Raw genomic sequence first — 14,481 nt, 5'->3', positions numbered from 1 at the left:
AGCATTCTGATCATTGACAAGCATATCTGCAGTAAGTGTCTGCACCTTGAACTTCAGCTCAAATTTGGTGAGCTGGAGTCCAAGGTGCAGATCTAGAGCATCAGGGAGCATCAAGTTTCTTGGGCACCTTGTAAATTCATCTAGATTACTAGAGGTAATCACACCACTTAGGTTACGACATGGTTTAGGTCTGATCAGTGACAATGAACAGGAGATTGTGACTATAATTCAGGCAGGTAAGGTGACCCCAGATGCAATGGGAGAGGAGCCTCATTCGGCCTTTGCCCTTAGCCAATAGGTATTAGGTTCTGATTGCCTGTGAGGGTGAGGGCAAAGTCTGCAGGGTAGATAAACTGATCATGGCATAATAATACAGGACACCATTCAATTGGGAAGAGTGAAAATAAATCTATTGGTAGAGGACAGTATAGTCGGGAATAGATGCTGTTCTGTGCAAACATGACTGAGTTTGCGATGTCTGCCAAGTGCTACGATTAAATAGAATCTTAGAATCATACAGTGCAGAAGTGGCCAATTGAGTCTGCACTGACACGTGAGAAACAGATGACCTCCCACCTAATCCCATTTAACAGCACGTGGCCCATAGTCTTGAATGTGAAGATGTGCCAAGTTCTTATCCAGGTATTTTATAAAAGATGTGAGACAATTCGCCACTACCATCCTCCCAGGTAGCGCATTCCAGACCATCACTACCCTCCTGAGTCAAAATGTTTTCCCTCACATTCCCTTTAAACCTCCTGCTCCTCACCTTGAACCTAAGTCCCCTCGTGACTGACCCTTCAACAAAGGAGAACAGCTGCTTCCTATCCACTGACCATGCCCCTCAATTTTGTACATCTTGATCAGATTGCCCCTCGGTCGTCTCTGCTCCAAAGAAAACAACCCAAACCTATCCAATCTCTCTTCATATCTTAAATGTTCCATCCTAGGCAGCATCCTGGTGAATCTCCTCTGCACTCTCTCCAATACAATCACATCCTTCCTATAATGTGGCGACCAGAACTGCACACAGTACTCTAGCTGTGGCCTCACCAAAGTTCTATACAACTCCAACATGACTTGCTTCCTTGCTTTTGTAATCTATGCCTCGATTGATAAAGGCAAATGTCCCATATCCCGTTTTCACCACCCCAAGAACAAAGAAAATTACAGCATAGGAACAGGCCCTTCGGCCCTCCAAGCCTGCACTGACCATGCTGCCCGACTTGAGTAAAAACCCCTACCCTTCCGGGGACCATATCCCTCTAATCCCATCCTATTCATGTACTTGTCAAGACGCCCCTTAAAAGTCACTACCGTATCCGCTTCAACTACCTCCCCCGGCAACGAGTTCCAGGCACCCGTTACTCTCTGTGTAAAAAATCTGCCTCGTACATCTCCTTTAAACCTTGCCCCTCGCACCTTAAACCTATGTCCCCTAGTAATTGACTCTTCCACCCTGGGAAAAAGCTTCTGATTATCCACTCTGTGCATGCCTCTCATAATCTTGTAGACTTCTATCAGGTCGCCTCTCGACCTCCGGCGCTCCAGTGAGAACAAACCAAGTTTCTCCAATCTCTCCTCATAGCTAATACCGTCTATACCAGGCAACATCCTATATTCCAAGTGCGGCCTAACTAAGGTTCTATAAAGCTGCAACATGACTTGCCAATTTTTAAACTCAATACCCCGGCCGATGAAGGCAAGCATGCCGTATGCCTTCTTGACTACCTTCTCCACCTGCATTGCCACTTTCAGTGACCTGTACCTGTACACCCAGATCCCTTTGCCTATCAATACTCTTAAGGGTTCTGCCATTTACTGTATATTTCCTATCTGTATTAGACCTTCCAAAATGCATTACTTCACATTTGTCCAGATTAAACTCCATCTGCCATCTCTCTGCTCAAGTCTCAAACCCATTTATATCCTGCTGTTTCCTCTGATGGTCCTCATCGCTATCCACAAATCCACCTACCTTTGTGTCGTCCGTAAACTCACTAATCAATCCAGTTACATTTTCCTCCAAATCATTTATATATATTACAAACAGCAAAGGTCCCAGCTCTGATCCCTGAGGAACGCCACTTGTCACAGCCCTCCATTCAGAAACACAGCCTTCCACCGTTACCCTCTGTCTTCTTTGACTGAGCCAGTTTTGTATCCACCTTGCCAGCTCACCTCTGATCCCATGCGACTTCACCTCCTGCACAAGTCTGCCAATGAGGGACTTTGTCAAAGGCCTTACTGAAGTCCATGTAGACAACATCCACTGCCCCACCCTCATCAATCATCTTCGTCACTTCCTCAAAAAACTCGATCAAGTTCGTGAGACACGACCTCCCCTTCACAAAACCATGTTGTGTCTCACTAATACGTCCACTTATTTCCAAGTGGGAATGAATCCTGTCTCGAAGAATCCTCTCCAATAATTTCCCTACCACTGATGTAAGGCTCACTGGCCTGTAATTACCTGGATTATTCTTGCTACCCTTCTTAAACAAAGGAACAACATTGGCTATTCTCCAATCCGCTGGGATCTCCCCTGTAGCCAGTGAGGATACAAAGATTTCTCTCAAGGCCCCAGCAATTTCCTCCCTTGCCTCTCTCAGTATTCTGGGGTCGATCCCATCAGGCCCTGGGCACTTGTCTACCATAATGTTTCTCAAGAACCCCAGTACCTCCTTTTTGATCTCAACATGACTCAAACTATCTACAAATCCTTTCCCAAACTCCTCATCCACCAAGTCCTTTTCTTTGGTGAATACTGACGCAAAGTACTCATTTAATACCTCGCCCATTTCCTCTGGCTCCACACATAGATTCCCTCCCTTGTCCTTGAGTGGACCAACCCTCTCCCTGGCTACCCTCTTGCTCTTTATATATGCATAGAAAGCCTTGGGATTTTCCTTAATCCTGCTGGCCAATGCTTTTTCATGGCCCCTTTTAGCCCTTCTTACTCCTTGCTTAAGTTTCTTTCTACTTTCCTTGAATTCCACCCTACTTTTCCTGATAGCTGCAAAAGGATTTGAGATAGGAGGGAGTGAATCCAGTTGTCGTGGCCTGCAGAGGAATCAGTGACATAGAATGAGGAGTGAGGTTTTGGTGAAGGAATTTGAAAAGGCAGGGTCAGAATTAAAGTGCAGAACCTCAAAAGGTTTACTATCTGAGCTGTGCACAAATTGGTATAGAGTCAAACAGATCAGATTGAATGCATGATTCAAACAATATTATGAGAGATGGAGGTTTTGATTCATGGAGCACGAACCCGCACTGAAAAAAGAACAAACTGTTTGATTGGGACTGGCTCCATTTGAAGTGAACTGGGACCAATGTCTGCTAAATCGTACTTAGATGAGGCTTTAAACTGAAAGGTTTGGGTGGGAAGGATATTTAAGTGTGAGAAAAGTCAAGGCACCGAGCTGTTCAATGATTAGAGCATGACAGGAAGGAACAAAACAATGGCAACAGTGCATCAGATGCTGACAGGCTTGCTAATTATTTCCAACATTTTCTCCCTTATCAGATTTCCAGCATCCACAGTACAATGCTTTACTAATAAAGGGTTCTTGATATTTAGACAAAGTGATCTTCTTAAAAACTTCATAAAATGCCAATGAGTTTATCAAATAAGGCCTTTTCAGCTAGGCAAAGGTCCAGCAGCATTGTCTTTACCAGGAACAAGTTCTACCTTCATGCCAAATGAGGATTTAGACCAAGGATTAAATGTCGAATAAGAAATATATCATCTACCTTTTCTACCTGAATGATAACATTTTAATCGTGTTCCCCAAGCTGGCTTGAAGGCAGAGGGAGCACTTTAAGAAAGAACATTAGGATATATCTAACATCTTTCCTATTTGCCCACTACATACACAGTTCTTCTTTTGCGTTTTGCCAGCTAGGTGGGGCTTGCAACTTTTGAAATTTACAGTATAATCCTTCAGTGTCTGACTGTTGCTTGAAATCTTTTTACTTCCCACTTTCTCTTAACTCTTTAATTTAGGCCTCTTCAACTATATGTTGAATTGCTTTTTAAAAGTTCTAATGGAATCTGATTCTACCGTTCTTGCAGCTAGTGCATTCCAGGTCTTAATGGTCACTTGGTAGTATAAAAAAGGAAACATGTCGTTAAAGGTTTTTGCCTTGCACTCAGGACAGATTCACAAGAATACTAAATCTCAAAGAGAACAATTTGTACTGTGCTTATATTCCAAATAGTAAAGGAGCTGCAAAAAAAAGTGTACTCATTCCTCCTCAAATTCCTTGCTAATGTTTTTGAAACCTGTGACCTGCTTACTGATTCACTAGCCAGAAATAATGGCTCCCACTCCTTACTCTATCAAAACCCCTCATAATTTTGAACATATTTTAAAATAAATTTGTATTTTGAGTTGGGTTTCCCCTTATCATTAGCTTTAAAGTTATGGGGATAGGGAGGCAATGGCCTAGTGGTATTAACGCTCCAGAAACTCAACTAATCTTCTGGGACCCGGATTTGAAAAGAATTAAAGTGCAGAACCTCAAAAGGTAAAGCCTTGGTTTCCTATCTGAGCTGTGCACAAATTGGTATAGAGTCAAACAGATCAGATTGAATGCATGATTCAAACAATATTGTGGGAGATGGAGGTTTTGATTCATGGAGCACGAACCCACACAGAAAAATGAACAAACTGTTTGATTGGTACTGGCTCCATTTGAAGTGAACTGGGGCCAATGTCTGCTAAATCGTACTTAGATGAGGCTTTAAACTGAAAGGTTGGGTGGGAAGGATATTTAAGTGTGAGAAAAGTCAAGTCAAGGCCACCGAGCCACGGCAGATGGTGGAATTTGAATTCAGTAAAAAATATCTGAAATTAAGAATCTACTGATGGCCATGAAATCATTGTTGATTGTCGTAAAAACCCATCTGGTTCACTAATATCCTTTAGGGAAGGAAATCTGTCATCCTTACATGGTCTGGCTTACATGTGGCTCGAGAGCCACAGCAATGTGGTTGACTCTCAGTTGCTCTCCAAGGGCAACTAGGGATGGGCAAAGAATGTGGGCCAGCCAGTGACACCAATGTCTTACGAATGAATGGAACGTAATCCCACTTGCCTCACTTCATTCACAACAACTAGATCCAGGGTTCCTTCCTTAGTGGGCTGAAAACCTTCAGAGAGTTCTCTTGTATCTAGTCAGGAATTCCTGCCCCATTTTGTCTTTTTACATTGTTTACCCCCTAATCTATTGGGATAATTGAAGTTCTCCCATTATCACTACTCTAATGTGTTACTTTTGCAATTTGGCCCTCTATCCCACATATTTGGTGCACCTGTAGCAGCACAGTACCTCTAGCAGCATAGCAACTGTTCTTCGACCTAACTCTAACCAAATAGATTCTGACAATGATAAACCATAATTTCGAAAGGAGGCAATAGCTTCAGTATTTCTTTCCAACACCATTCCAGCAATATTACCCTGGAAAGTTCTCCTTGGAACCCTGCAAGGTTGTCTTTACTGACATCTGGGGGCTTGTGCCAAAATTGGGAGAACTGTCTCACAGACTAGTCAAGCAACAGCCTGATGTAGTCATACTCACGGAATCATACCTAACAGATAATGTCCCAGACACCACCATCACCCATTCCTGGGTATGTCTTGTCCCACCGGCAGGACAGATCCACCAGTTGTATACAGTCAGCAGGGAGTTGCCCTGGGAATCCTCAACATCGACTCTGGACCCCATGACGTCTAATGGTACCATGTTAAACATGGGCACGGAAACTCCTGTTGATTATCATGTACCATCCCCCCTCAGCTGATGAATCAGTACTCCTCCATGTTGAACACTACTTGAAGGAAACACTGAGGGTGGCAAGGACGCAGAATGTATGTTGGGTGGGGGATTTCAATGTCTATCCAAGAGTGGTTCGGTAGTACCATCACAGACAGAGCTGACCGGGTTCTAAAGAACATAACTGCTAGACTGGGACTGGCAGGTGGTGAGGGAACCAACAAGAGGGGAAAATATGCTTGACCTCATCCTTACCAGCCTGCCTGCCACAGACGCATCTTTCCATGACAGTATTTATAGGAGTGACCACCGCACAGTCCTTGTGGAGACGAAGTCCTGTCTTCATATTGAGGATACCCTCCATCCTGTTGTTTGGCACTTCAACCGTGCCCTATGGGAAAAACTTTAAACAGATCTAGCAATTCAAGACTGAGTATCTATGAGGTGCAGTGGGCCATTAGCAGCAGCAGAATTGTACTCAACCATAATCTGTAACCTTATGGCCCATCATATCCCCCACTCTACCATTACCACCAAGCCAGGGGATCAACCCTAGTTCAATGAAGAGTTCAGGAGGGCATGCCAGGAGCAGCAACAACATATGAGGTGTCAACATGGTGAAGCTACTGTACAAGACTACTTGTGTGCCACATAGCATAAGCAGCAAGTAATAGACAGAGCTAGTAAATCCACAACCAACGGATCAGATCTAAACTCTGCAGTCCTACCACATACAACCATGAATAGTGATGGACAATTAAACAACTTGCTGGAGGAGGAGGCTCCACAAATATCTCCACCTTCAAATATCCCCATCAGTGAAAAAGATAAGGCTGAAGCATTTGCAACAATCTTCAGCTAGAAGTGCCGTGTGGATGATCCATCTTTGTCTTTTCCGGAGGTCTCCAGCATCACAGGTGTCGGTCTTCGGGCAATTCAATTCATTCCGCATGATATCAAGAAACGGCTGAAGGCATTGAATACTGCAAAGGTTATAGACCTTGACAATATTCTGACAATAGTACTGAACACCTATGCTCCAGAACTTAACACACCCCTAACCAAACTGTTCCAGTCCAGCTACAACACTGGCATCTACCCAACAATGTGGAAAGTTGCCCAGGTATGTCACATGCACAAGAAACGGGACAAATCCAACCTGGCTCATTACCGCCGCATCAGTCTACTCTCAATCATCAGCAAAGTGATGGAAGGGGTCATCAAGCTATCAAGTGTCACATACTCAGCAATAACCTGCTCGCGGATGCTTAGTTTTGGTTCTGTCAGGGTCACTCAACTCCTGACCTCATTACAATCTTGGTTCAAACATGGACAAAAGAGATGAACACCAGAGGTGAGGTGAGAGTAACTGCCCTTGACTTCAAGGCAGCATTTGACCGCGAATGGCATCGAGGAGCCCTAGCAAAGTTGTAGTCAGTGTAAATTGGGGGGAAATCCTCTGCTGCTTGGAGTCATACCTGGCATAAAGGAAGATGGTGGTTGGAGGTCAGTCATCTCAGCTCCAGGACATCATTGCAAGTGTCTCTCAGGGTAGTGTCCTAGGCCCAACTATCTTCAGTTGCTTCATCAATGACTGTCCCTCCATCATAAGGTCAGAAGTAGGGATATTTGCTGATGACTGCACAATGTTCAGTACCATTCATGATGATTCAGATACTGAAGCAGCTCATGTTCAAATGCCGCAAGACCTAGACAATATCTAGGCTTGGGCTGATAAGTGGCAAATAACATTCATGCCACACAAGTGCCAGACAATGACCATTTCCAACAAGAGGATCTAACTATCACCCCTTGACATTCAGTGGCATTGCCATCGCTGAATCCCGCACTATCAACATCCTGGGGGTTACCATTGACCAGAAACTGAACTAGATCAGCCATATAAATAATGTGGCTCCCAGAGTAGGTCAAAGGCTAGGAATCCTGTGGCAAGTAACTCACCTCCTGACTCCTGAAAGCCTGTCCACAAAGCACAAGTCAGGAGTGTAATGGAATACACTCCACTTGCCTGGATGAGTGCAGCTCCAACAATGCTCAAGAAGCTCAACACCAGCCCCCTTGACTGCTACCCCTTTCCACAAACATTAAATCCCTCCACCACAGACGAACAATGGCAGCCGTGCATACCATCTACAACATTCAACACTTTTCAAACCCTCAACCAGAACCATCTAGAAGGACATGGACAGCAGATACCTGGTCACACCAACACCTGGAGGCTCCCCTCCAAGTCACTCCCCATCCTAGCTTAGAAATATGTCACCGTCTTTCACTGTTGCTGTGTGAAAATCCTGGAATTCCCTCCTTAACAGCACTGTGAGTGTACCTGCACCTTGGACTGCTGTGATTCAAGAAGGCAGCTCAACATCACCTTCTGAAGTGCAACTAGCGGTGAGCAAAAAATGCTGGCCTAATCAGCGACACCCACATCCCGTAAATTAATTTAAAAAAAATATTTACTTGTGGACAGGAAAGAAGCTAACATTTTCTGAGTTTTTTTGAAAACCATTATAGTAGAGATTGTCCATATGCTTGCTGGCTACATGTGTTCTGTGTTTGGACACTAATTTATCACCTTGCTAATATTGAACACTATACTTCTATGGCAAGTAGAAAAAAATATAAACATACAAGAAACGTAAGAACATTTACCACTGTGGCCATGATGCTGCTTTCACTTTTATTTATTGTCACTCAATTTGTCTTTTAAATTGGACCATACTGCTAATGATTAGACTCTAGTGTCTTTGATAGCCATTTAGATTTGTTACTTGGGGTAGTAGATAAGGAAGAAATGTGTAAGGATATTTTTTGTCGGAATAATTCGAAAAGCATCTTTATTATGCGCTCAGAGTGATTACATGAGCTTGTCTTAAGCTTTTATATAACTTTGTTTACTCTTTTACCCCTCAGGTTGAAACCTAATGAATTTACTGCAGAAGATGATGAAGGGGGCTTTGAACTTTTTGAAGAAGATGTCATCTAACAATATTGGCATGATGCTCTCCTTGTCAGTGAATGTTACTCAGTGTGGAGGCCTATTGGCCCATGTTCATGTTTGGATCTGCATACTGTTCAGCAAAACACTTCTACTGATATAGCAGCCCATAATTCTGAGCTCTAGGGCCCAAAATGTTTCGTTTTCAATTGTTAAGTTTCATGCAAATAGCTGAAGGGATTGAGAGTAAAAGAACTACGTTTAGAACAGTAACTGGTGCTTTCCGTCAATCGTTTGGAAGTATTGACATGCCTACCTGGCTCAGTACATTGGTAACCGAACTAAGAAACATGTACCCCTGTTTCTTACTACTGTTTGATTCTTAAACTCAGCAGTTAAGTTGGTAGGTCTTTAGGGAAAGATGAGAAACTTTGATATAAATTAATAATTGCAAATATTTGCCACATAACTAGTTGGTAGCCTTTTAATTGCAACCTAGGTAAGATGACAAGCGTCGCTTGTAAATCATTGCACTGATGTCCCGTAATCTGATTGTTGTTACACTAACCCATTTAAGTGAGCTAGCATTGACCGCTTTATACAGTCTCTGCAACATGAAGTTTGAACATGAAGATTGATCTTTGCCTGCTTGAGGAAGCGGTGAACTGTGATTAAGATGCAGACCTTTTAATATATGGGACTAAGCCTGAATATCACCTTTTCCACTTATTCAGAAATTGCTAATGCAGGTACAATGTATATGATTGCAGTATAAATTCTGCTCAAGAAATCTCTGATTTTGTCCCATATCAGCCTCATTGCTGTATTTGTCTATGGAATGGCCACTCTGGTGGTGTGACTGGTAATTAGCGTATCTCACAATAATAAATGTATTTAAAACTTAATACAACCTTTACAAACTGATATCCCACATGTTAAAATGTTTATTTTGATTTATGCTACATTGGGAAATGTTTCAATGAAGCATCTTGTAAAGATGTATGTGGCAACTCTCTGGCAAGGCAATATTTGGCACTTGTTCTAACATTTAACATGAATAACTAGTGACGTTTATTGCTAGTTCTGAACACTTCAAATTTTATTTGAATAGGCCAATTTGTTGTGGACAAAAGGCTGCAGTTCAAAACTTTTTATCTTGTTAATAAATTGGGTTTACTTTGATGTTCCTCCAAGATTTCCCCGCACCTCAACAATTCTTTAAATTGCAGGCTGCCCCTAATTCAAACTGAGTGCTGCATATATTCCAGTCTTGGGACATGGGTGACTTATTGAGAAAATGGGGAGAAACCTGGAGGTAATACATGTGCAACAAATGTTAATGTTTAGAATACCATAAAACAAAAGTATGTTTGGTGTGTTCTGACACTATATTTTATTGTGTATGTTTGTGAAATTTTTTTTTTAGAAAAATTTGCCATACGTTGGGGAACATAAGGGAAACTGATTTAATTGTCATTGTGACCGAAAACAACTGAACTGAACTGTGTGCAGACCTCATGCAAAAATGGACCCAGGAGCTCAGCACACTCTTCCACACTTCTGTAATCTGGGTGTCTGTTTTAAACTGTCGTTTTTTTTCCTTTGCTTCAACTACATGTTTAGTTAAACCTCACAAGATTTGTTGAAAAATCTGTGACCGTTGACAATTTTTGTACTTTTACTCTCCTCGTGCACAATAAATGTAGAATTAGTTTCCCTATCAGTGTAGATTTGCTTTCAATTCTATATTTGCTCCAAATACTTCATGGTTGAACATTAGCTGTGTTCCAAACTTCTCTTTTCTGTTATACTTGTACAGTGGAGGTGTTAATATTTTACACAATACAATTCTGATGTAATTAGAAATTAAAGATATTGCAGACTTCTCTATTATTAAGTTCCCAGCAGCAAGTGGTAATAAACTTGTAGGGCTAAGAAATGTATCTTTTTGTTACAGCATAAGCCATGGCTCAGTGACTGTACTCTTCTCTCTGAGTTAGAAGCTTATGGGTTCATGACTCATTCCAGAAACTGGAATACAAAATGTAGGTTAATGCCGTAGTGAAGTATAGGGTGAACTGGACTTTGGACGAGATGTGAAACCAAGACCCCATCTTTTTCAGGCGGTTGAGAGAGTTCCCATGGCACTATTTTGAAGAAATCTCCTCGGTGTCTTGGTGAATGTTTATATCTCAACAAACATCACAAAACAGTTTATCAACACATTATTTCATTGCTGTTTTTGGAATCTTTCAGTACACTAATCGGCAGATCAATTTATTACACGACAACAGACTATGTTCAAAAAAGTAATTTTATTGCTGCAAGGCAATTTGGAGTGTCCTGAAGTTGTGAAAGGGTGCTGTATAAAGACAGGCCTTATATATCACCTGGGATAGTAGTGAAGATGCAGAAGTTTTGGTTGCTCCTCTTATTGTGTGCGTGTTGGTTGGGTGGGGGTATCAGCAGATGGCTCATGCGGTAAATATTGGGCATAGTTGTGTAGCTATAATGATCCCTCCTACCATTCCTTACTTTCATTAAAAGTAAGGAATGGTAGCATTCCTTACTACCATTAGCAGTTCCAGTGATTCAAGCTGCTGATAAGCACTGCTTGTTTAATTGCCATCAGAGTGGGTTATCTTCAGGGTAGAAAGGAGAATGTATTAGGAGAGGAAATATTCCACGTACATTAATTGAATATTGGTCCATCATGATCTGTACATCAATCACTGCAACAACAGCAGGAGCAGCTCAAGGACGTTAAGGGTGATAGTTAATTTTGCATTTAAATGAGCAGTGATGAACTATCTAATCTTGATGGGTAAAAAGAGTTTGTGAGAATTTTTAGTAATAATTGAATTATTTCAACTCCCAGATTAATTTGGGTGCTGAAACATTAAAAGCTAATTTACACTTTTTCCTCAAGAAAAATCAAACATAGCCTCATTAACAGCATAGGAAATTATTTGGCCTATCACACCTTGCTGGCTCTCTGTAGAGCAAGCCAGTCAGTGCCATTTCCCCTCTCTCCATCCCTGTAAACCCACCAAGTTTGTTTCTTTTGAGTGTTCGTCTAATTTCCTTGTGAAATTATTGATTGCCTCTGTTTCTATCGTCCTTGTGGGTGACAAGTTCCAGGTCATTACCATTCACTGCATATAAAACAAGGTGAGTATTGCTGAGAAGAGAGACATGCTGCTGAAGATTTTCACCTTGCATTTATCAGGGCAAAGACAAGAATAACAAATTTCTCACAATCCCAATTTATACTACTGGAGAAAAGGATGCTGATGCAAATCAACCCTGATTGGCTGAAGCGATGATTGCTGAAATGTATGGTGTACATACCTGGCATCACGCTGGCACTGAAATTCATGCACTATGTTTCTGTATTGTGTGGTAGACAGAATATCTTTTTGGATTGACAGCAGCACTTAATGCCATTGCATAATAGCAGCTTGACAAAGCTTCCTTAAACTTTGTTCAAATGTTTGAGATGCTTTGGCCAAAATATTTTGATTCACTTCATCCAATGCTGAGCACACTGAAACCTATCCATTTACCTGGATACATTTAAAAAGACTAGACTTCTGCAGAAGAAGTCAGTGCAGAAATCTACTCGGGGCAGTGAAGAGATTCAGTGCAGATGCCATGTACCATCATGGCACTAGCTTCATTAAGGTAATTTTAAATGTCCAGTGTTTAAGTGAATGGATGTTGGATGAATATTAATGAATGGGTGAGTGGATGAATGTGAATTGGTGAGGTAAGTGGGTAGGGTGAAAGGTGGGTCAGCAGATAGGTGATGAGGGATGGTTAAGGGGGAATGGTAGGGTAGTGTGAGTGATTAGGGGGTCAATTGTTTAGTTAACCAGGAGTTAGACTAGGATTTTTCTGTATTACATCTCCTGGGTAATTATACAGGTAAATACATAGGACTTTGAAATTTTTTCGGAGGTTCTGGGAAGCAGTGGAATCACCCATTGGAAGTTCAAACTTCCCAGCTAATTCCCATGTAGTACATCAGGACTTCTGTGGGGTCCCTACATACATCTTGGACCATACGTTCAGTTTCTGATGATCCAGAGGCTGGAGGATCTTTGCCTTTTAAAAGTAAACTGAGGTGGACTGTGCACTTTTCAGGCCAGAAAGCGACAGCAATTGTCCCATTGTGACTGTGCAACATATGGTTTCAGATTTGATGGGGGAATAGATGAGTGTTTCTGTGACTGTAGGCATGATTCCAGGGTGGTCTGTCATCTCCCTGGTGGTAGGGTCGAGAATGTCATTGAGCAGCTGCAGAGCATCCTGAAGGGAGAGGGTAACAGCCAGCAGTGATAGTACATATTCTACAAAGGACATAAGCAGAAAAGGACACATCGTCCTACAATCAGAATTTAGGGGCCAAGTAGAATCTCAAAAGTAGTAATCTCCCAGATTACTCAGTACCATGCATAAATTGAGTATTGCTCGGCAATAACATTTTAAGTGAAATATATTTGTATTTTTTGGTTGTTAGGAATAATGACTTTAAGGTTTAAGTTTAATTTGTATTCCTGTAGCTGTGTTAAAGAGATTTCTGTTTTAGTTTCACTTTAAAAGATGCCTGCATTTTAATGGGGTTTTATGCTGTTTAAAGTAAGAAAACTTGATTTATTATTGTCACATGTATTGGGATACAGTGAACAGTAATGTTTCATGAATGCTATACAGACAAAACATACCATTTGTAAGAGTATATAGGGGAGGAGAGGGTGCAGAATATAATGTTACAGTCACAGCTAGGATGCAGAGAAAGATAACCTTAATATATGATTTCCTTTCAAAAGTCTGATGGCAGCAGAGAAGCTGTTCTTGAGTCGGTTGGTACATGATCTCAGACTTTTGTATCTTTTTCCCAATGGAAGAAGGTGGAAGAGAGTATGTCTGGGGTGTGTGGGGTCCTTGATTATGCTGGCTGCTTTTCCAAGGCAGTGGGAAGTGTAGATGGAGTCAATTGATGGAAAACTATGCAGCTGCCTAGCAACCAGGGGACAAGGAGACACCAAAGCAGTTTAGTTCAGTTGAAAGGAGGTGATCCAATTCAAAGCAGTTTTTCACAGAATCTACTGAAACAGATATGATGGAGACCTACAGAGAGCAAGTCCCAAACTAAAGTTTCCAAAACCAAGGAGAGACAGAAGACCTTCTAGCTGAAGCTATCTCCATCCATACTTCCTTTAGCAACCTGAGATGCAAACCATCTGAATCTGACAATGTATCCACGCTCAGTCTAGCCAGACTTCCCAGTGCCTGATGCTTGTCAATTCTCATCACCTGCATTACCTCTGCCATCCCTGTTTCTACCGGTATTTTATTCGCTTTCTCTTTCTTAATGAGTACTTTGTACTGATACTAAGTGTTGTAAATCTTGCCTTACATCACCCTCTTTGGCCCCAATAGGACCCACTCCCTACCATTCACTCAATATTCATTTGTAAGATATTGGATTCCCTTTTATATTGACTGCCATTCTGTTCTCATTCTCTGTCATATTTTTATCTTCAACTTACTGTTTTTGGCCAGGTTCTTGCCAGAAGAATTCACCTGACATGCATCATCTGTTGTTTCATATTTTCCATTTCATCATCCAACGAGCTCTAGCTATGGTTCCCCCACTTTTCACCCCCTTGTTGAAATGTACCGAGCCCATAGCTGAAACATCTCCACTTAAAGATCCAACCCTCTCATCAATTCTTCA

At 41.7% G+C, this 14,481-nt stretch overlaps 1 protein-coding gene across 1 annotated transcript in view; it reads left to right on the top strand.

Annotated features, from left to right (window-relative positions):
- Positions 1 to 10,160, top strand: part of LOC144505210 (zinc finger matrin-type protein 4-like) — a 30,775-nt gene extending 20,615 nt beyond the window's left edge. The window contains exon 7 of the mRNA XM_078231194.1: positions 8,714 to 10,160. Within this exon, the coding sequence (XP_078087320.1) occupies positions 8,714 to 8,786 (73 nt within the window). The 3' untranslated portion in view covers positions 8,787 to 10,160. The remainder of the gene's footprint in view (positions 1 to 8,713) is intronic.
- Positions 10,161 to 14,481: the final 4,321 nt, after the last annotated feature.

This window comes from Mustelus asterias, chromosome 16 (genome assembly GCF_964213995.1).
Source record: "Mustelus asterias chromosome 16, sMusAst1.hap1.1, whole genome shotgun sequence".
NCBI classification, from domain to species: domain Eukaryota; kingdom Metazoa; phylum Chordata; class Chondrichthyes; order Carcharhiniformes; family Triakidae; genus Mustelus; species Mustelus asterias.
This window is presented reverse-complemented; position numbering and strand designations above follow the sequence as displayed.